Genomic DNA, 21,562 nt, shown 5'->3' with positions numbered 1-21,562 from the left:
AAAACTAATTCATGCATTTATTTCCTCTAGGCTGGACTATTGTAATTCATTATTATCAGGTTGTCCTAAAAGTTCCCTGAAAAGCCTTCAGTTAATTCAAAATGCTGCAGCTAGAGTACTGACAGGGACTAGAAGGGGAGAGCATATCTCACCCATATTGGCCTCTCTTCATTGGCTTCCTGTTAATTCTAGAATAGAATTTAAAATTCTTCTTCTTACTTATAAGGTTTTGAATAATCAGGTCCCATCTTATCTTAGGGACCTCATAGTACCATATCACCCCAATAGAGCGCTTCGCTCTCAGACTGCAGGCTTATTTGTAGTTCCTAGGGTTTGTAAGAGTAGAATGGGAGGCAGAGCCTTCAGCTTTCAGGCTCCTCTCCTCTGGAACCAGCTCCCAATTCGGATCAGGGAGACAGACACCCTCTCTACTTTTAAGATTAGGCTTAAAACTTTCCTTTTTGCTAAAGCTTATAGTTAGGGCTGGATCAGGTGACCCTGAACCATCCCTTAGTTATGCTGCTATAGACTTAGCCTGCTGGGGGGTTCCCATGATGCACTGAGTGTTTACTTCTCTTTTTGCTCTGTATGCACCACTCTGCATTTAATCATTAGTGATTGATCTCTGCTCTCTTCCACAGCATGTCTTTTTCCTGGTTCTCTCCCTCAGCCCCAACCAGTCCCAGCAGAAGACTGCCCCTCCCTGAGCCTGGTTCTGCTGGAGGTTTCTTCCTGTTAAAAGGGAGTTTTTCCTTCCCACTGTCGCCAAGTGCTTGCTCACAGGGGTTCGTTTTGACCATTGGAGTTTTTCCGTAATTATTGTATGGCTTTGCCTTACAATATAAAGTGCCTTGGGGCAACTGTTTGTTGTGATTTGGCGCTATATAAATAAAATTGATTTGATTTGATTCATTTATCAATTGTAATACTACTCATGTAGTATATATTTTAAAATGCCCTTGTGGCTTGGCATACATTGGCCAAACAAAACGTCAACTTAAATTACGGATAGCTGAACATAAAACGGCAATCCGTACTCAGAATTTAACTTATGCAATGGCAAGGCACTATAAACAAGCTGGTCATGGCTCTCCAGCATCCTTAAAATTTTGGGGGATTGAGAGAATCATAGCCCCACCCAGAGGTGGTGATATTATCAAAAAACTGTTATGTAGAGAAGCATTTTGGATTTATACTTTAGGCACTTTGGAACCTTTTGGTTTGAATGAAGATCTAAAATTTACTTGTTTTCTCCAGTAATTGTTTTTTAGTCTGGTTTTAGTCTTGTGTGTTTTGGGACAGTTTGTTTCTAATCATGAATTGATTACTAATTGAGTGAGGGTTGTGTCTGATGGATGGTCATGCCCTTTTGAAAGCACCTGCTTCCTATCAGTATTTAAGCTGTACCATCTCTGTTTGTGCAGGACTCTGAGGAAGATGTGACTCTCACATCGAAACGTTAGTCCTGTTGAACATTTTTTACTATCAGCTCCTTATTAAATTTTATGGCACTCATTCCTGTGTTGCACCAGTTATCCTTCTTTTTTACAAGATACTTAATGTTCAAACTGATAAACTTTATTGTTTTTGTGCAAATATTTGCTCATTTTGAAATGGATGCCTGCAACACATTTCAAAAAAGCTGGGACAGTGGTATGTTTACCACTGTGTTACATCACCTTTCCTTCTAACAATACTCAATAAGCATTTGGGAACTGAGGACACTAATTGTTGAAGCTTTGTAGGTGGATTTCTTTCCCATTCTTGCTTGATGTACGACTTCAGTTGTTCAACAGTCCGGGGTTTCCTTTGTCCTATTTTGCACTTCATAATGCACCACACATTTTCAATGGGCGACAGGTCTGGACTGCAGGCAGGCCAGTCTAGTACCCGCACTCTTTTACTATGAAGCCACGCTGTTGTAACACGTGCAGAATGTGGCTTGTGAGATCAAATTAATGAGATCATTGAGGATTACAGACGAAGAGGCCACCACCCCCTTCATTGGAGGAGCAGCTCTGGAGATGGTGTCCACCTTCAAATAACCTGGGCCTGCACATTTTCGAGACCTCACATGGGCCACTAATACAGCCGCCATTATAAAGAAGGCCTACCAACGTCTGTACTTTTTGAGGCGGCTGAACCAGGCCGGCCTTCAGCCCTGATGTTCTGACCTCTCTTTACTGATGTGTGGTGGCAGGAGGCAGTGCAGTTTATGAACTTTCTGGCTTAGGCTGTCCTTTGCACTTGTACTGTTTTACTTGTGCCACTACATCTGCATCATCTATTTGATATTTAAATATATAACTTATCTATCCATTTTCTATACCTGCTTACTCCATTTAAGGGTTACAGAGGGGCTGGAGCCTATTTCAGCAGTCATGGGGTGTGAGTTAGGGTTAGGGTACACCCTGGACAGGATGCCAGTCTGTCGCAAGGCCACATATAGACAGACAAACACATGCACACCCGCACACACCTATGGTCAATTTAAAGTTTTCAATTAATCTAACATGCATGTCTTTGGATGTGGAAGGAAGCTGGGGCACCCAGAGAGAACCTACGCAAACACGGGGAGAACATGAAAACTCCACACAGGAAGGCCCCAGGTGGGACTCAAACCCATGCCCTTCTTGCTGTGAGGCAACAGTGCTACCCACTAAACCACTGTGCTGCCTACATAACTTATAATGTATTTAAATTTATTATAGGGTATATTTTTATTTTTTTAATGCTATTTGTTCTGACCTGGGTAACAAATTTCATTCATTCACGTTTTCAAATGTGTGAATTAATGTAAATAGAAACTGAATTTAATCAGGTTCTGAAGGAACCAGTACATCCCACTTCCACTTTCACACCATTCAAATGAGAATCTATTTGGGTTTACAGGATAGATCCCAGTAGCACTCCATAAACAAGTTTTTTCCTGAACTGATAGGCTGTGTTAACCGTGACTGCTTTTAGTTATTAGACGACACCTGTGTTTTCTTTATAACGTAACTTCAATTTCATGTGCATAAATTTGTGCCAGTTAAAACAAACAAACAAAAACAAGAACATTTAACCATTAAAGGATGAAGACTTTGAAATGTTCAAATGTTCTCCAAAAATATATCTCATCTCGGATCAGAGACACTAAGGCAATGGACCCCTTCACAGAGCGACACACACACAGAAACACTGACAAGGTAAAGGGACATTTATTAACAAAAACTGACCTGTTAATGCCACAGGGAGCAATAATTCAAGGATTCAAGGATTCAAAAGAATTTTATTGTCATATGCACAAAGGAACATGTTCCCTGCACAATGAATTGTGTCTACTGCATTTAACCCATCCTAATTGCCAGTTAGGAGCAGAAGTCCCCATAAGGCACCCGGGGACCAGCTCTAGATGAACATCCCTGCTTTAGGTCACAGCAGGGCTGAGCAAACCATGACCGACCCAAAGACAAACAACACACGTAACAGACATAAGCCGGCCTGGTACATAAACACATGTAAAAAAGCACACACAAGGTAAGGAAGAGAAAAAAAACCTCAAGGTCGCTGCCTTCGAGAAGCCACAACAATGATGAAAAAACTCTTATCAGCACAGAGAACAGTAAACACACAGACAAACAAGAACACAGGACAACAGCCGAGATTTGAAAGTCCAGTTTATCAGAACACTCCGGTAGCAGCCCTTTTTGGCGCTAAACAATGGCCATGACTGAATCCTGGAAGGGAGGGGGGTTCTCTGAGCAGTCCACTGTTCACAGTCAACGTCAGAGCTGGAGAAGCTGAGGGAGGGGGAAACCAGGGAAGCGAGGCTTGTGTTTAATCTTCTTGGAAGTTTTTTATCGCAGCGGCCTTGAAGTGCAGCTGTCTTGGGGAAGCCAAATGAATGTCTGATTAGTAGACGCCTGAAAGATTCCACAGTTCTGAGAACAAAGTGGCTCTCAATGCATCTGAATGTAGAAAGGAAATATGGTCATTTACTGATGGTCAAGGCGGTTTTCCAGCGCTGCAATCCTCCCAGAGATGGTTTCCAACGTGCGGTTAACACCCGCCGACTGAGCAGTCACTGTCCTTCCAATCGAATCAATCAAGTGGGGCAATCTGGACGGCCCAATCAAAACGGCCTCCACTTTTTTAATTTTCCAGTAAACCAGCACTATGCCCGCGCCACACAGCAGAAAGCTGGTCACTCCCAAGCCAAATAGATACACATCTTCGACGTCCTCCACAGACAGCGTGTAAAGGCACATGACCTGCCATCTCCTCCGCGAGTCCATCATGTAGCCCATCACATGCGTCCCAGCAGGACAGGTCGGGTCCTCCGCCCCTGAATGTCTTGTAGAAAAATAGTGTCAATTGCGTTCAGAGACCACTTTAACAAATCCATTTTTGTCACTTTTCAGAAGAGCAAAAACTGGAGCCTCACAGACAACACACCACAGAAGCAGGAAAGATAAGGAGGGAGGGAGAGAAGAGAAAATGCGTCTGTCTCGACTGAGTGCAAGCTGGCCGAGACGGACGCATCAAAATGCAAAATGCAATTACACAAAGACCTCAGTAATAAAAGACAACGTAGGAAGGACATCATAAAACAAAACCCAAAATAGTCCCAATAAAGATAACACTGTAATTCAGGACCCTTAGTGATGTTCCACACTGAATAAAGTGAAACATCAGTGTTTTTCATTTAAAGTACTTATTTACATTGGTCTAATGGAAAGTTGTGGTTTCCAGTTTAAATCTACTGGAGTCACTTTACAAAATCATAAATATACATTGTGAGAAACTAAAAAAAATTAGCTGTAACAAATTACATCAATTTTTTTTTTTAAGTTGATGCAAAGTATCATTTTTTTTTTTTCAGTGCAGTCAGGCTGGGATTTGAACCAAGGATCCCCTGGTCTCAAACCCAGCGCTTAACCACTAGAACTATAGCGTAACACCTATAGAGTTCATTTTGGAGTGGTGGGTTGCTGCACCGATGGCATGGTGGTCGCTGAATCACAGAAGACACAGGGAACAAAAAGTTAAGCAGAGCTGACACGCAAACAGGAATTTCTCATGCTCTCAAAACAATTTCTCACATGTTTAAGTCAGCCTTATAAACCAGTTGTGAATTTAAAAATACCAGAAATTGGCATTTTTCTCCAAATTTCACATCTGGTTGGACCTCTAAAAATCAAGCAATTTTCCTAAATCTTTGCAGAAGTTCTTTTTATGCACTTTCGAGCAAACTCCAAACTCAGACAGGTTAATATATATATTATAGATATTGCATAATAATTATGTTACCTATACAAGATAAATGGGATAGGTAACATAATTATTATGCAATTCAAACAATATACTTCATGTATTTTAAATAAATACTGTCATTATTATTGATTTAGAGTAATTATATTTTATTAATACTAAATACATAAAGCTGAGGATTATGCATTTCAAATTAATATGATTTATTACAGTAATGAATATGCATCATTCATGTAAGGTTTATTTGGTAGGTTTGTATTAAAATTATCTAAAAAAAAGTAAATGGGAATTTGTCATGTAATAAAATTAGATAAATCTTAAAAGTTAGGGTTAAATATTTCTGTGAGTGTAACACAGCACAAAGTAATTATAATGCAACACTGGAAATACAGCTTGGACCACACTGCAGAAATACTGAACATGCTTGAGCTATTGTTCTGGTATTATCTCTCCAAGATGCATGCTCGGAACACAGTTGTACTGGACCCAAGTTTCTGTACATAATAATGACAGAAATTTAAATTTTACTTCACCACCTTGTTCCAGCAGGATAGCAGTCTATAATGATAATCCTTAAAACCAGCTGTTTTCCAACTGCGCTTTGTTTTCATTCACACAGTTCATGTTGTGTTTGCTTGATGCCTGCAGGCCGTCTCCGTTTTTTATTTAATTCACCATTATGCTGCATGAGATGTGCATCTCAGGTGCAGCTCAAGTTTAGCACTTGCGATGATTCTGTGTGGGCACAGAAATGTGCACATTTGTGATCGCTGTCTACACTGAAAGGGTGCTGGGCATGATAATGTTTTGTTGTACTTTGCACAGGGTGGAAGATAGGGCCCTGCATGGAGCTCAGCTCCAGACACTATAACAAACAACATCTGGCTGTAAAGACCAATCAAAAACAAAACAAAAAACCCCACAAAGAGCCCATGTGAAAATATTTGTGTGCTTAAAAAAAAAAGAAAAAAAAAAGCTGTGATTGTATTTAAAATGAGTTTCAGGGAAGTTGTGAATGGCTGCAAATACTTCAAACTATAAAATTTAATACATCAAATGGAATATTTTAATTTGACACAAACCATCCATATTTTTGGAGCTTATTCCAGCAGTCATAGGGCGTGAGGTGGGGTCCAACCTGGACAGGACGCTAGTCTGTCACAGATAGGAAGAATCTTGCACACACTCCAGTACAGTAGGTGGCGGTATGCCCGTAACGTCCGTTGCAATAATTAGTTAACTAAGAGAAGAAGGGAAACTATCTCTGCAGTCACCATGTAGCAAATGTTAAAGACGCATAAAAAGAGATGGCGAGATTTTTGTGCAGTCTCAATCTTTTAATTTTGGTATTATTTATCCTGTGTTTTTGTGATGTTTTGAGGTTTTCGGCAGTAACAGCACAAGGTAAGATGTTAGCTTAACGGTGCTAGCTCGACACAACAACAACAGTCATGTCAGCAAGCGGGTTATTTTTTTTTTCTTCAGATGCGGTATTAAAGTTTTTCCTGCTTAGACGAATTGGCACATATAAGTTTATAATAATGTAACTTATCATTCCTTCCAGATTAACTAGCTGTAGTGTACACCGCTAAAAGCTAATTTAAAAACAAAACAACCAGTTAACCAAAATAAAAATAAATGAATAATAATAAAATAAATAAATAAACGTGAAAATACTAGTAAGTGGCAATATGTGAATTTAGATTTTTTTTTTTTTTTTGATGGGAAGAGACAGCGCTAATGATAAATTGCACAGATCCAGTTCAGCCTGTGAGAAAACCTGGCAGAAAAGTTTAATTTGGCAGCTGTTGTATGTTGTCATGTCACCAGTTTTGGTGTGTTTTTAATAGGCACAGGCTTGGTCACCAGTATGGGACATCCTTTTTTAATGGAACACTTTCTACTCAAGGTGGAATCAGCTAAGGACTGCAGCTCGTGAATATTTGATTATTGATATTATTTTTTAATTAGTCCATTCCTTCTTATGTCCATCATATGTCAAAAAAAGGTGAAAAATGTTGATCACTGTCTTCCAGAGCCCAAGATGACACATTCAAATGTCTTATTTTGTCCAAAGCCTGCAGATGTTCAGTTTTAGTTGCAGCAGATAACAGAAAAATCATGCGAACCTTGATTAAAATGCATCAAATTTGGCACAATTGATGTTTATGGCATACTATGCAAATCTGATGGATTAGCCGCTCAAAATTCTAAGATGGGGGCCTTTTTTTCAAGATGGTAACCAAAATGACATGGCATATTATGGGGTTCCCCCGGTAGCAACCTTACCAAAATAGGCTTATTTATTCTTAATGTCATACTTTGCAAATCAACCAACAATCACTCTTTTTCTGATTAGTATTTATCAGGTCAGGAATGTGTTATTTTATGCTTCATTTTGGTGCAGTTAAATCTCTAAAAATAATGGTAAATGGACTGCATTTAGTGTTTTTCCATCTGCATCAGACGCTCAAAGTGCTTTACAAATGATGCCTCACATTCACCCCGATGTGAGGGTGCTGCCATACAAAGTACTCACCACACACCGGGAGCAACTAGGGGATTAAGCACCTTGCCCAAGGGCCCTTAGTGGTTTTCCGGTCAGGTTGGGATTTGAACCGAGGATCCTCTGATCTCAAGCCCAACGCTTAACCACTAGATCATCACCTCCCCAAAAATAGGATCCATTTCATCACACACCTAGAATGTGTACTACCCTCACCTACTTTTGCCCATGAGCCAACATGGTTTGGAGGTGGTGTGGCTATTGCCATACTTGTGACATCTTGCAGCCATAGGTGAGAGTTGGGAGAGTGTTAAGAACCAGTGCTTGAAGTCCATTAGAATAATATGGCTGATTGCTGATGAAACAGATGTACTACATTTACATCTATACCCCATGCATGCCTTAAAAAAAAAACATTCAACCCAACAAAAAAAGGGTAAAATAAGACAAAGATACACTACAAAATACACAAATTGAAGTAAAAGATGACAAACATTTACTGTGGATAATTGGAAAGAAACACAGGATTGAATATTCAACTTTTACAAGCATGTTAGTACTTTATGTCAAATCAAATCAGTTTTATTTATATAGCGCCAAATCACAACAAACAGTTGCCCCAAGGCGCCTTATATTGTAGGCCATACAATAATTACATAAAAACCCCAACGGTCAAAACAACCCCCTGTGAGCAAGCACTTGGCAACAGTGGGAAGGAAAAACTCCCTTTTAACAGGAAGAAACCTCCAGCAGAACCAGGCTCAGGGAGGGGCAGTCTTCTGCTGGGACTGGTTGGGGCTGAGGGAGAGAACCAGGAAAAAGACATGCTGTGGAGGGGAGCAGAGATCAATCACTAATGATTAAATGCAGAGTGGTGCATACAGAGCAAAAAGAGAAAGAAACACTCAGTGCATCATGGGAACCCCCCAGCAGGCTAAGTCTATAGCAGCATAACTAAGGGATGGTTCAGGGTCACCTGATCCAGCCCTAACTATAAGCTTTAGCAAAAAGGAAAGTTTTAAGCCTAATCTTAAAAGTAGAGAGGGTGTCTGTCTCCCTGATCTGAATTGGGAGCTGGTTCCACAGGAGAGGAGCCTGAACGCTGAAGGCTCTGCCTCCCATTCTACTCTTACAAACCCTAGGAACTACATGTAAGCCTGCAGTCTGAGAGCGAAGCGCTCTATTGGGGTGATATGGTACTATGAGGTCCCTAAGATAAGATGGGACCTGATTATTCAAAACCTTATAAGTAAGAAGAATAATTTTAAATTCTATTCTAGAATTAACAGGAAGCCAATGAAGAGAGGCCAATATGGGTGAGATATGCTCTCTCCTTCTAGTCCCTGTTAGCACTCTAGCTGCAGCATTTTGAATTAACTGAAGGCTTTTCAGGGAACTTTTAGGACAACCTAATAATAATGAATTACAATAGTCCAGCCTAGAGGAAATAAATGCATGAATTGGTTTTTCAGCATCACCCTGAGAAAAGACCTTTCTAATTTTAGAGATATTGTGCAAATGCAAAAAAGCAGTCCTACATATTTGTTTAATATGCGCATTGAATGACATATCCTGATCAAAAATGACTCCAAGATTTCCCACAGTATTACTAGAGGTCAGGGTAATGCCATCCAGAGTAAGGATCTGGTTAGACACCATGTTTCTAAGATTTGTACAATACAAGTACAATAACTTCAGTTTTATCGGAGTTTAAAAGCAGGAAATTAGAGGTCATCCATGTCTTTATGTCTGTAAGACAATCCTGCAGTTTAGCTAATTGGTGTGTGTCCTCTGGCTTCATGGATAGATAAAGCTGGGTATCATCTGCATAACAATGAAAATTTAAGCAATGCCGTCTAATAATACTGCCTAAGGGAAACGTGTATAAAGTGAATAAAATTGGTCCTAGCACAGAACCTTGTGGAACTACATAATTAACCTTAGTCTGTGAAGAAGATTCCCCATTTACATGAACAAATTGTAATCTATTAGATAAATATGATTCAAACCACTGCAGCGCAGTGCCTTTAATACCTATGGCATGCTTTAATCTCTGTAATAAAATTTTATGGTCAACAGTATCAAAAGCAGCACTGAGGTCTGACAGAACAAGCACAGAGATGAGTCCACTGTCTGAGGCCATAAGAAGATCATTTGTAACCTTCACTAATGCTGTTTCTGTGCTATGATGAATTCTAAAACCTGACTGAAACTCTTCAAACAGACCATTCCTCTGCAGATGATCAGTTAGCTGTTTTACAACTACCCTTTCAAGAATTTTTGAGAGAAAAGGAAGGTTGGAGATTGGCCTATAATTAGCTAAGATAGCTGGGTCAAGTGATGGCTTTTTAAGTAATGGTTTAATTACTGCCACCTTAAAAGCCTGTGGTACATAGCCAACTAATAAAGATAGATTGATCATATTTAAGATCGAAGCATTAATTAATGGTAGGGCTTCCTTGAGCAGCCTGGTAGGAATGAGGTCTAATAGACATGTTGATGGTTTGGAGGAAGTAACTAATGAAAATAACTCAGACAGAACAATCGGAGAGAAAGAGTCTAACCAAATACCGGCATCACTGAAAGCAGCCAAAGATAACGATACATCTTTGGGATGGTTATGAGTAATTTTTTTCTCTAACAGTTAAAATTTTATTAGCAAAGAAAGTCATGAAGTCATTACTAGTTAAAGTTAAAGGAATACTCGGCTCAATAGAGCTCTGACTCTTTGTCAGCCTGACTACAGTGCTGAAAATAAACCTGGGGTTCTTATTTTCTTCAATTAGTGATGAGTAGTAAGATGTCCTAGCTTTACGGAGGGCTTTTTTATAGAGCAACAGACTCTTTTTCCAGGCCAAGTGAAGATCTTCTAAATTAGTGAGACGCCATTTCCTCTCCAACTTACGGGTTATCTGCTTTAAGCTGCGAGTTTGTGAGTTATACCACAGAGTCAGGCACTTCTGATTTAAAGCTCTCTTTTTCAGAGGAGCTACAGCATCCAAAGTTGTCTTCAATGAGGATGTAAAACTATTGACGAGATACTCTATCTCACTTACAGAGTTTAGGTAGCTACTCTGCCGTGTTGGTATATGGCATTGGAGAACATAAAGGGTAAATGGTTAGTCCATCAGAGTAAATGTAAATGTTATTAAGAAATGATCAGACAGAAGGGAGTTTTCAGGGAATACTGTTAAGTCTTCAATTTCCATACCATAAGTCAGAACAAGATCTAAGATGATTAAAGTGGTGGGTGGACTCATTTACATTTTGAGCAAAGCCAATTGAGTCTAATAATGGATTAAATGCAGTGTTGAGGCTGTCATTCTCAGCATCTGTGTGGATGTTAAAATCACCCACTATAATTATCTTATCTGAGCTAAGCACTAAGTCAGACAAAAGGTCTGAAAATTCACAGAGAAACTCACAGTAACGACCAGGTGGACGATAGATAATAACAAATAAAACTGGTTTTTGGGACTTCCAATTTGGATGGACAAGACTAAGAGACAAGCTTTCAAATGAATTAAAGCTCTGTCTGGGTTTTTGATTAATTAATAAGCTGGAATGGAAGATTGCTGCTAATCCTCCTCCTCGGCCCCGTGCTACGAGCATTCTGGCAGTTAGTGTGACTCGGGGGTGTTGATCATTTAAACTAACATATTCATCCTGCTGTAACCAGGTTTCTGTAAGGCAGAATAAATCAATATGTTGATCAATTATATATCATTTACTAACAGGGACTTAGAAGAGAGAGACCTAATGTTTAATAGACCACATTTAACTGTTTTAGTCTGTGGTGCAGTTGAAGGTGCTATATTATTTTTTCTTTTTGAATTTTTATGCTTAAATAGATTTTTACTGGTTATTGGTGGTCTGGGAGCAGGCACCGTCTCTACGGGGATGGGGTAATGAAGGTAATGAGGGGATGGCAGGGGGAGAGAAGCTGCAGAGAGGTGTGTAAGACTACAACTCTGCTTCCTCGTCCCAACCCTGGATAGTCACGGTTTGGAGGATTTAAGAAAATTGGCCAGATTTCTAGAAATGAGAGCTGCTCCATCCAAAGTGGGATGGATGCCATCTCTCCTAACAAGAACAGGTTTGTTAGGTTGTTGTTGTGTACACTATTTTGTCTTGAATGGCCAACATCACACAAAACAAGCTCCCAAGCTGTGGCTTTGGCTACCATCTTGAAAAATGGCCACCATGATGGAATTTCATGTGGCTAATCAATCAGAATTGATAAATACACCCTTGGGAACACTCATGCAAATTTTGGTGCTTTTATCACAGTTTGCATGATTCTAGCATACTTTATCCATTCCACTATTTACTGTCAGATAGGAGTAAAGCAACTCATAAAATAAACCAGAATATAGTCACGTTTAAGAAGCTGAAATAAAATAACTTGAATATTAAAAGACTCTAAACGACTGATTGATTGGTTGATTTGTTGATTAATTAATTAATTAATTAATTAATTAATTAATTAAGAGTTGTTGATTAATTTAATAGTCAATAATCAATTAATTGTTGCAGCTTTCATAAGGATATGCCTATCACAGTTCATTATGTAACATGATACATTATTATGTTACTCGTCACACTAATTATGTAGAATGGAATCTGTGGTGAATGGTTAACTGTAAACATACAAATTATTATGAAGTATAAATTGTAATCCTTGATGCTTTCTGTCTGGTATTTTGAGATTTTCTAAACCATTTATGATTTTTCTACAAGAGAACATTATTTTTTTCATGAGGTAGTTGACTTCTGGTATCACTGTACTCATTTAAGAAAACCAAAACATGATTCGATACAAGGACCAAGATATAGTTCCACCCCTACTTACTACAATTACATGTTTTGGGCCATTTAGCAAACTTCACGAGAAACAAAAGTGAACCCCTGAGAAGAAAACAAGAGTGCTCTTCATCAATCCTAAATTTATGTATATTTTCAAAGTCATTTGTCCATGTTGATTTAACTTAACATGTCTTGCTTGTACAGAGAATAACGACTTCTTGGATATCAAGGAGGATGCAGAAGCTGACTTGCAGAATGTCCCAAAGTTTGTGGAATCAGAAGACATAGACTCTGTGCCAAAGAGGCAGTTCAAGACAGCTGAGATTGCAGATGCAGTGATGGGTAGTGAAGCCCCCATTCACCCATCTGACATCGAGGCCCTCTTCCCTAAAAATGTGAGAGACTACCAGTCGGGCTTCTCCCCACCTTGCGATGAAAATGCCGCCCAGTGTGGTTTACCTTCTTCAGCTGCTGAAAGCACATCATTAGAGGACAAGGATACATCACAGCAGGTACTCACTTGATATACTATAACAACAAGATGTGAACAGCAGTTATTCTTTAAAAAAATAAAATAAAAATAATGGATCATGTTAATTTTTTTGTTTGAGTTCAGTCATTATGAACTTTAATTCTACAAATCCAGATCAGACTTTTTTCTTTGATTGTTATGTAATGTGATATTTGTTTCTTTTAAATTCTGCTATGTTGTACTGTACTTTATGTGTGTTTATTCTGGGTGTTGTGTTATTCTGTAACTGGAAGACTCTGGGACTATGAGAGACTGTTCCTACTATGACTGTACTGCATTGTCAGTCCGGAGTGTGTTAGGCAATTTGGGGATAATTTATTGAGAATCTGCTGGTATACTGACTCGCCTTGTATTCCGTCTGCTGGACTCTAGTTTTCACTGTTTGGATGCTTTTTGAGCCATCAGGTTGTCTCTGGTCTCTATATTACTATATTGTATTTTCCAGAGTACAAGTTGCACCTATCCAGAAAATGCCTCTTGAAGAGGAAAAAAACATATGTACCGTATTTTCTGGACTATAAGATGCACCGGAGTATAAGTCGCACCAGCCACTATATCCATTATAAAGAAAAAATAAACCATAAGTCGCACTGGACTATGAGTCGCATGGACATACAGGTATGTTAAGTTAACATGAAAAGTTCAGATGATAATATTATGATGGCAAAAGGAAGAAATGGTGCCACCCCGTGGTGTCAGCGCCAGCTTCTTCCAAGTGCAAATGCTAATCCTCCGCCGTTGCTCACCCAGTGCTCCCATGCACCTCTCAGCGTCAACTTAAACACTCTGCTCACAATGATATCCAAGGGTTGAAGCTGTTTTGTTAGCCCTCCCGGAATAACAGCAAGCACCGTGTTCGTCTGCTTCACACGCTGTTTCACAATCATTGTCTGTGTCAGGTTGGTCTGGGTGAGGTGAGGAATACGCGTCCAGTGTTCTGTTCTCTGATTGGTTATTGTGACCAGCATGACCTATAGGGCGGCCGCCATACTACAGTGCCCATGATGCATTGCATTTCCATTTCCGGTGGCCATTTAAAAACATAGAGCGACTCTGTCATGTAAAATTGTTTTATTGCGGTAAATTAATTGAGAATCTACCGGTATATTTTTCATTTATAAGTCGCTCTGGAGTATAGGTCGCACCCCCGGCCAAAACATGTAAAAAAAAGTGCGACTCATAGTCTGAAAAATACGGTAAGTAGCATTAGAATATAAGTTACACCTTGTTTCTGTGTTATCAACTCTTTAATTTGGGATTTTTGTGTGTTTTTGTAGTGTGTTTTATTATTGGCACTTATTGGGCTTTAGTGCTTTGATCACTGGCAAAGCCCTGTACAAGTAGTCATTATAATTACTATTATTAATGGACACATCATTTTTGGATATAGTAAGTCACATCAGAGTATAGGTGGCAGGACCTCCTAGACTATTAAAAAACAAAACACAGCTTATTTATTTAGTTATTGGACATCTGGCCAAAGTAGATGGTCACCCCACTAAGTCTGTCCTGCTTGAGGTTTCTTCCAGAAATCCAAAATGCCTGGGAAAGTTTTTTCCTTACCACTGTTTTGCCAATCTGCTTGCTCGGGGTTAGGTTCAAGCTACTCTCGTTAAGAGCTTTGGGCCGACTTGTGTTGTGATTTGGCATAGTACTAATAAATTGAATTGATTTGAATTGCATCTGCAGACTGGAGGTTGTCCTCCAGCCTACACATAATCCTTTTTTGGGGGGATTGGTAATGGGACTGGCACTTCAGATCTGGCACTTCTGATAATCTGCCGCTATTTCCCAAAGGGGGTAAGACATGTAGTACCTCATCTTTGAAAATGACAAAATCACACGAGACCATGGGTCTTACTTCTGGAGTAACTGCTCCAGTGCTGTGGGATTATTCATTACGCAGTAGCGTGTTTGTGTGCACCTGGAACACTCTCTCTCTTAGCCCGGATGACTGTCTTTCACTGCTGAAGTAAGCCTTTTCAAAGAGAAATGGCCAAGTAGTAATAAAATACATATAATTTAATCTGTGCTTTGGATGTTTCATTTGAGGTTATTCTGGAAATGGTGAATTTGGATGTCACAGCAGCTGAGGAGCAAAACACCACAGAGGCTACTAAGACGTACAAGGTCACCTGTGATAAGAGGAACATCACAGGAATGGAGAACTTCACTGTGCAGGTCCTTGATGCTTCACAGGTACAACTAAACTGGAGCCATCACAGGAATGTTTCTGAAACACGTAATCCTGGAGTATCACAAATGGAAGTCAGATCAATAGTCCATGTGCATGCAGAGTACGTTCATGAACATAGTGACTGTCTCTACTTTCCGTGCATGTATTTGCGCAGGAAAGGGCAGATTTTAGTCAAAAATAATTGTACTGGTAATGGTACATGCTTCCTTAGTGCTGTGCTGTCTGCCTCCTGATAGTTTGTAATATATGGTACATACTTGACTTGCAAAAATGTATGCTACAAAAAATTGTAGCTACAATTGCCAGATGTACATTGATTTATATTGATTTGGGTCAAGTTTTTTTTTTTTTTTTTTTTAAACTTGGCCCTGACTGATGCAACGCCAGATATGCAAGAAAAATAGAGCATGGGTGGCCTGGAACTTTGGAACCTCACTCTGGGAGGCAAGCATACTAATTGCTTGTGCCAATGTTAGGGCCTGTTTAGAATTTTTTTTTAATTTTTGGGGGTATTTATGATGGCCTTATTCCTCAGAGATATGGAGTCTGTATGGTACCAAGCATCTTTTTTTTTTATTTGGGTTGGTAGTGAATAGTGTCATTGTCAAAGTGAAGTGCAGTCCTCTTTTTCTATATCAGATTAGAAATTTAACAGCAGATGATCTCTTTTAATAAGTAGACGTGCATCTGTGTATTGAGTCCTTGTCCATCATTTTCTCAGGACTTGATGGATTTCCTGAATGCCAATAGCACAGAGTGCTCTGTGGTTCTCTTCTTCACTGCCTGGTGCCAGTTCTCATCTAGCTTGGCTCCTCACTTCAATGCCCTGCCACGTGTCTTTCCCAGCATGCACTTCTTGGCACTTGATGCCTCTCAGCACAGCAGGTGAATGATCAAGTTTTCTGTTATCAATTTCTGATCAGTGAAGCACAATCCAAATTAAAGGAATTATAACTAGGGTTGGGTGTCGAGAACCGGTTATTTTCAAGTATCGTGAAGAAATGATTTGATCCACCGACATCAATAGCCTTTGTGCTTAACGATTCCCTTATCGGTCCTTCAGAGCGGCCGTTGTTTTTGAGGGCATTTGTCGGGAAAAATGATAATTTCTCTACATTGATTACAGACCCTGTAGCGTGTCTGTAATCAGCCGTTTCTGCAGCGCGACTCCACTTTGAAGCTTGAGCCAATGAAGCAATGCTTTGATCCACTGGCTTGTTGGTTCTTTGATTCGCTGCTCTTCAGAAGCGGCAAATCCGCTTCTTAACCCCTCTCAAAGCCATTAAAATATCGTGAGTCACTTTTGTGTGTCTTAAAGTCACTAACGGGGCCTCTTGTCTTGTTACAGTCAAGAAACGAGAATTGTCCTCCGTTCATTTTGCACAGCTCCAAATGCTGCACCGCTCTCTGCCGAGTCAAGTTACAGTCCGGTGGGAATTACTAACGTCAAAGTGAATCGCCGCTTTAAATAAAATGACACCTCTTTCCAAACGTTGTAATACAGACAATAAACTACAATTGACTAAAGTGTTTTTTCCTCCCAAAATGAGACGTCCTGCACTCTTCATGAATTTCATCCTGATGTGCAGCATAGCTGTAAGAGCTCAGCTCAGATGTATGGAAAGACTTTCATGCCAATAATGTCTGAAAGGAAATGCTTTTGACAAAAACTACAGATTTTATTTATTTCTGTTTATGTTCAGAGATCAAAGATCCACCATGTAGAGTTTATTATGTCCAGAGTTTAAGGATCCAGTGACCAGTTTCATATTTATTTATTTTAAGACTCAATAAAGTGTTGTTCAGTTTCAATTTAATCAGCTTATAAAGTGTCAAATCACAACAAAATCCATCTCAAGGTGCCTCACACAGAAGAGTTCAACATAAAAAATTTAAATAAATAATAAAAAAAAATCAAATACATAATTAAAAACAGAAGTAAAAGAATAAGACAGACAAAAAATAAAAATAAAAACTATTCATAAGAAAGACAATAAAAATAGGTTTTTAAGTCTTGACTTAAAAATGTCCACGGACTTTGACTGTCTCGCGGTTGCAAGAAGACTGTTCCACAGATCAGGTGCACAATAAGAAAAAGCTCTTTAACCCACTGACATAGAAAACCTGTAAAGCCTACTTTAGTACACAAAAAATTCACAAGAGGTATCGATAAGGGAATCGCTAAGGAATTGGATCGATAAGCGGACTCGATAATGGTATTGATAAAATCTTATCGATACCCATCCCTAATTATAACACACACATGCACAACTGTATCTGTAAGTACAGCTGCAACTGACAATTATTTTCTTTGTTCTATTGTGTGTTCTCTTGATTGATTGTCATTTAAAGAAAATCACTGTGGTAGATTCACATTAGTTGTTTTCTCTGTCCAACAAACCAAAACCTGAACATAGGTGATTTACAATAATCAAAAACAAATAAGTCTCAAATTATTGTATTTGAGAAGTCTGTCTTTCTTTTACCAGCCTTTCCACAAGGTTTGGAACAGTGGCCGTGCCAAATATTCTGTTGTTCCAGGGAGCCAAACCAGTGGCTCGCTTTAACCACACTGATCGAACGCTGGAGACGCTCACAGCCTTCATTGCCAATCAGACAGGTAAAGACTGAGTGGAAACCATTTTTGCATTTATTGCTGGTTCATACGGCTGAAAATCAATTCAAAATTAATTCAGACAGTCCAGATTTGAGACAGTCAATTATTAAACATTCAGCTGAATCTAAACTCATTCATGCATAAATACTGTACATTCATGTAAATATGAAAGCTCACTGGAATATGTATTCATGGAATATTTTATTCCACAAGCAAAACTTTTCTCAGAAAAAGAAAATTACTAACGATTCAATCAATTTATTATGTAAAATAAGTACCGGTAAATAAAAATAAAAGAGCAGTCAAGAGTACATGCCCCTTAAACGAAAGCGATGAATTCTAGGTTTGAGTCTTTGATTACGTTCTAGCAAACTATCTGAAATTTCACATAATTAAAAAAAAAAAATCCTTCTCTGTTTAACTCCAAGCTGTGACTGGTGGTGCAAAATATAAAAGCTGCACTATGCTCAGTTATTCCAATCACAGCCCTTGAAGCTTGTAACTCCTTCAAATTTGTCTGGTTGTCTTGCTAGCTTCCTTCACTGGTCTGCATCTTGCACGGTCACTCACGTTTTTGAGAACTGCCTAGTCCAGGCAGATTTATGAGTATTATAGAGTACCAAGCTGTTATAGTTCGTAATGATTGATGTAAATGCAGTGGAGACATATTCAGTAACTTGGAAATGTTCATGTATCCATCCCCTGACTTGTCTAAAGCGAGGACTTTATCTTGCATGTAAAAGGCAGCTGTATGTATTCATCTACGTATGTATGTCTGTGAAAAACCTTCATATTGACCATCACAGTCCACAAAGGGGCATCAGAACGTTTATTTTATCTGGAATATGTGGAACCACTTGATTATGCACACTAGTTGAGAATAATTTAATAAAACCACTGAAATCATATACTTTAGTAGATGATGATTTCTACTTTTGTGTGACATGATTGCCCCCAGGTGGTGAACATGTTAGATACATTTTTAGAATCGTGTGCAGTTCATTAAGTGTATGGTTCAGGGTCAGGTAGCTCCTCATGCCGTCTGTTTCTTGGAAGCACTGGATACCACACTTAGGTTATAGGTAACATGTAGATTAACTAAACTTCACCCTGAAAAAAAAAAAACAGATTTTTTTTACTTATGGAAGACATGGGACACCTTGATTATAGTGGTGTGAAAAAGTGTTTGCTCCCTTGATCTTTTACATTACAAATTTTTTAGGTCATCAAAAAATTCAGGCTTTGTATTTTAAAATTTCTAAAATTATGCCCTTTAAACTCACAGTGAAAAGTAATCTCTACTTCATGAATTAAAAGAAATAAAAATCTAAAAGCCAAAATGATGGTGTGAATAAGTCAGTGCCCCATTTAGTATATAGCACATGTAAACCATCACTTTTACATCCAGTTTTCTTTGGACAAGTCAGGGGATGGATACATGAACATTCCCAAGACACTGGACTTTATTTAGATGAATTACACTCAACAAAAATATAAACGCAACACTTTTGTTTTTTCTCCCATTTTGTATGAGATGAACTCAAAGATCTAAAACTTTTTCCATATACACAATATCACCATTTCCCTCAAATATGGTTCACAAACCAGTCTAAATCTGTGATAGTGAGCACTTGGAAGCTGAAAATGTCCCAGTTCTTGCATGGCCGGCATACTCACCGGACATGTCACCCATTGAGCATGTTTGGGATGCTCTGGACCGGCGTATACGACAGCGTGTACCAGTTCCTGCCAATATCCAGCAACTTTGCACAGCCATTGAAGAGGAGTCGACCAACATTCCACAGGCCACAATTGACAACCTGATGAACTCTATGTGAAGGAGATGTGTTGCACTGCATGAGGCAAATGGTGGTCACACCAGATACTGACTGGTATCCCCCCCCCCAATAAAACAAAACTGCACCTTTCAGAGTGGCCTTTTATTGTGGACAGTCTAAGGCACACCTGTGCACTAATCATGGTGTCTAATCAGCATCTTGGTATGGCACACCTGTGAGGTGGATGGATTATCTCATCAAAGGAGAAGTGCTCACTGTCACAGATTTAGACTGGTTTGTGAACAATATTTGAGGGAAATGGTGATATTGTGTATGTGGAAAAAGTTCTAAATCTTTGAGTTCATCTCATACAAAATGGGTGTAAAACCAAAAGTGTTGCATTTATATTTTTGTTGAGTGTATGAAGAAATACAAACAGTATGTTACTATGTATGCACATTAACTCACATAATCAGCATCAGAGGACATTCATTTTTTTTTATGCCGTAACACCATTTAAATGTGCCCATGGATGCTGAAAGGTTTCGTTTCAGTGAGACTCATTTTTTTGTAAACTGTGTACTCCAGGGTTTGAAGCCGGCACCGACAGGAACGTGACGCACGCAGACCACCTGGGCCCCCTGCTCAGTGTGCCAATTAAAGGCATCGACTGGCTGCTGGTGTTCTCTGTCCTCTTCATCGTGACTTTCACTTTTTATGCCATCCTGAGGACAGACAGCATCCGCTGGCTCATACCGGGACAAGAGCACGAGCATCAGGACTGAAAGCAGTCGGACTGAAACTCACTGGATGTAGATAATTATTTCATTCATGAACATTAATTCTGTACAACATTGTGGATGAGCAAAATAAATAAGTGAGGGGTTCATAGGTCTGTCCTATCAGCAGACACAGATTAAATACTTATTATTTTAGTTTCTTTTTAAAGAGCGTATCTGTGGATTGAGGATGACATTTCTGGAGAATCATTGGGTAGTACTGCAGTAACTTTGTCGAATGAAGAGTTACTTCGAAAGACTCCACCGACAAAAAGTTTCATGATTTAACAACAAAAACATATTCAAATAATAGTAAATATATGGCATAAATACAAAAAATTAAGTGAAGAGGTAATATTTAGCATTGGCAACATCCATCAATCAGCTGATCCCAACCCCCCCCTTCAAGTCGAGTCCAGTCTGGGAGCAAGCGCTGGTGTCTCATTTCATTGTATCATGACACCACAGAAATGCTTTGTTTCCTGGATAGCAACCACCCAGGCAGAGAGTTGTTCCATCCTCACCTCTCAAAAGTAACTGTCTAAACATCTTAGCCAGGTGAAATGTGTGTCTCCCCATCGCCTTTTCCATGAACTGGAATGAACCACATGTCCAAAATGATGAAGCTGAAGCTCCTGCACAATGCAAGTAATATTCCTCATCTTAGTCCGTAGTAATTTGCTAATTTGATATGAAGTCATTCCAATGCTACCCAAGAATGCACCAAAGAGACCTGGTACCAAAGACATCCAGTTGTTGCATCAAGTCACTGCTTAGTATCCCAAATCTCCCAACCATGCAGTAAAACAGGCAGCACCAGAACCCTGAAACCTGGACCTTCATTGTCAGGCAAAATGGCATTGCAGAGATAAATGAATGTTTCTACAAGATCAATATTTTCACCATATACACTTCTGATGGCTGAGTCCAGTAAGTACAGTAAGTTCCTTCGGCTTCTCCCTTGTTTTTACACTCGGGGTCGCCACAGCAAATATGAGGTGGATTTGCATGTTGAATTGGCACATGATTTACGCCAGATGTCTATGGAGAATGAGCAGGGGTGGGGCTTGAACTAGGAACCTTCCGCACCG

The 21,562-nt window shown here is 39.3% G+C and overlaps 1 protein-coding gene across 1 annotated transcript; it reads left to right on the top strand.

Annotated features, from left to right (window-relative positions):
- The first annotated feature begins 6,491 nt into the window (after window positions 1–6,491).
- On the top strand, window positions 6,492–21,350 carry txndc15 (thioredoxin domain containing 15). Its single transcript, XM_034177948.1, has 7 exons — window positions 6,492–6,660; window positions 12,773–13,080; window positions 15,153–15,299; window positions 16,019–16,182; window positions 17,787–17,917; window positions 20,281–20,569; window positions 21,340–21,350. The coding sequence occupies exons 1-6, from the start codon at window positions 6,564–6,566 to the stop codon at window positions 20,475–20,477; spliced, it is 1,044 nt and encodes a 347-aa protein (XP_034033839.1). The 5' UTR covers window positions 6,492–6,563; the 3' UTR covers window positions 20,478–20,569; window positions 21,340–21,350.
- Window positions 21,351–21,562: the final 212 nt, after the last annotated feature.

The sequence above is a fragment of the Thalassophryne amazonica genome, chromosome 9, assembly GCF_902500255.1.
Source record: "Thalassophryne amazonica chromosome 9, fThaAma1.1, whole genome shotgun sequence".
NCBI classification, from domain to species: domain Eukaryota; kingdom Metazoa; phylum Chordata; class Actinopteri; order Batrachoidiformes; family Batrachoididae; genus Thalassophryne; species Thalassophryne amazonica.
Note: the sequence above shows the minus strand (reverse complement) of the source record. Positions and strands in the feature narration are given on the sequence as shown.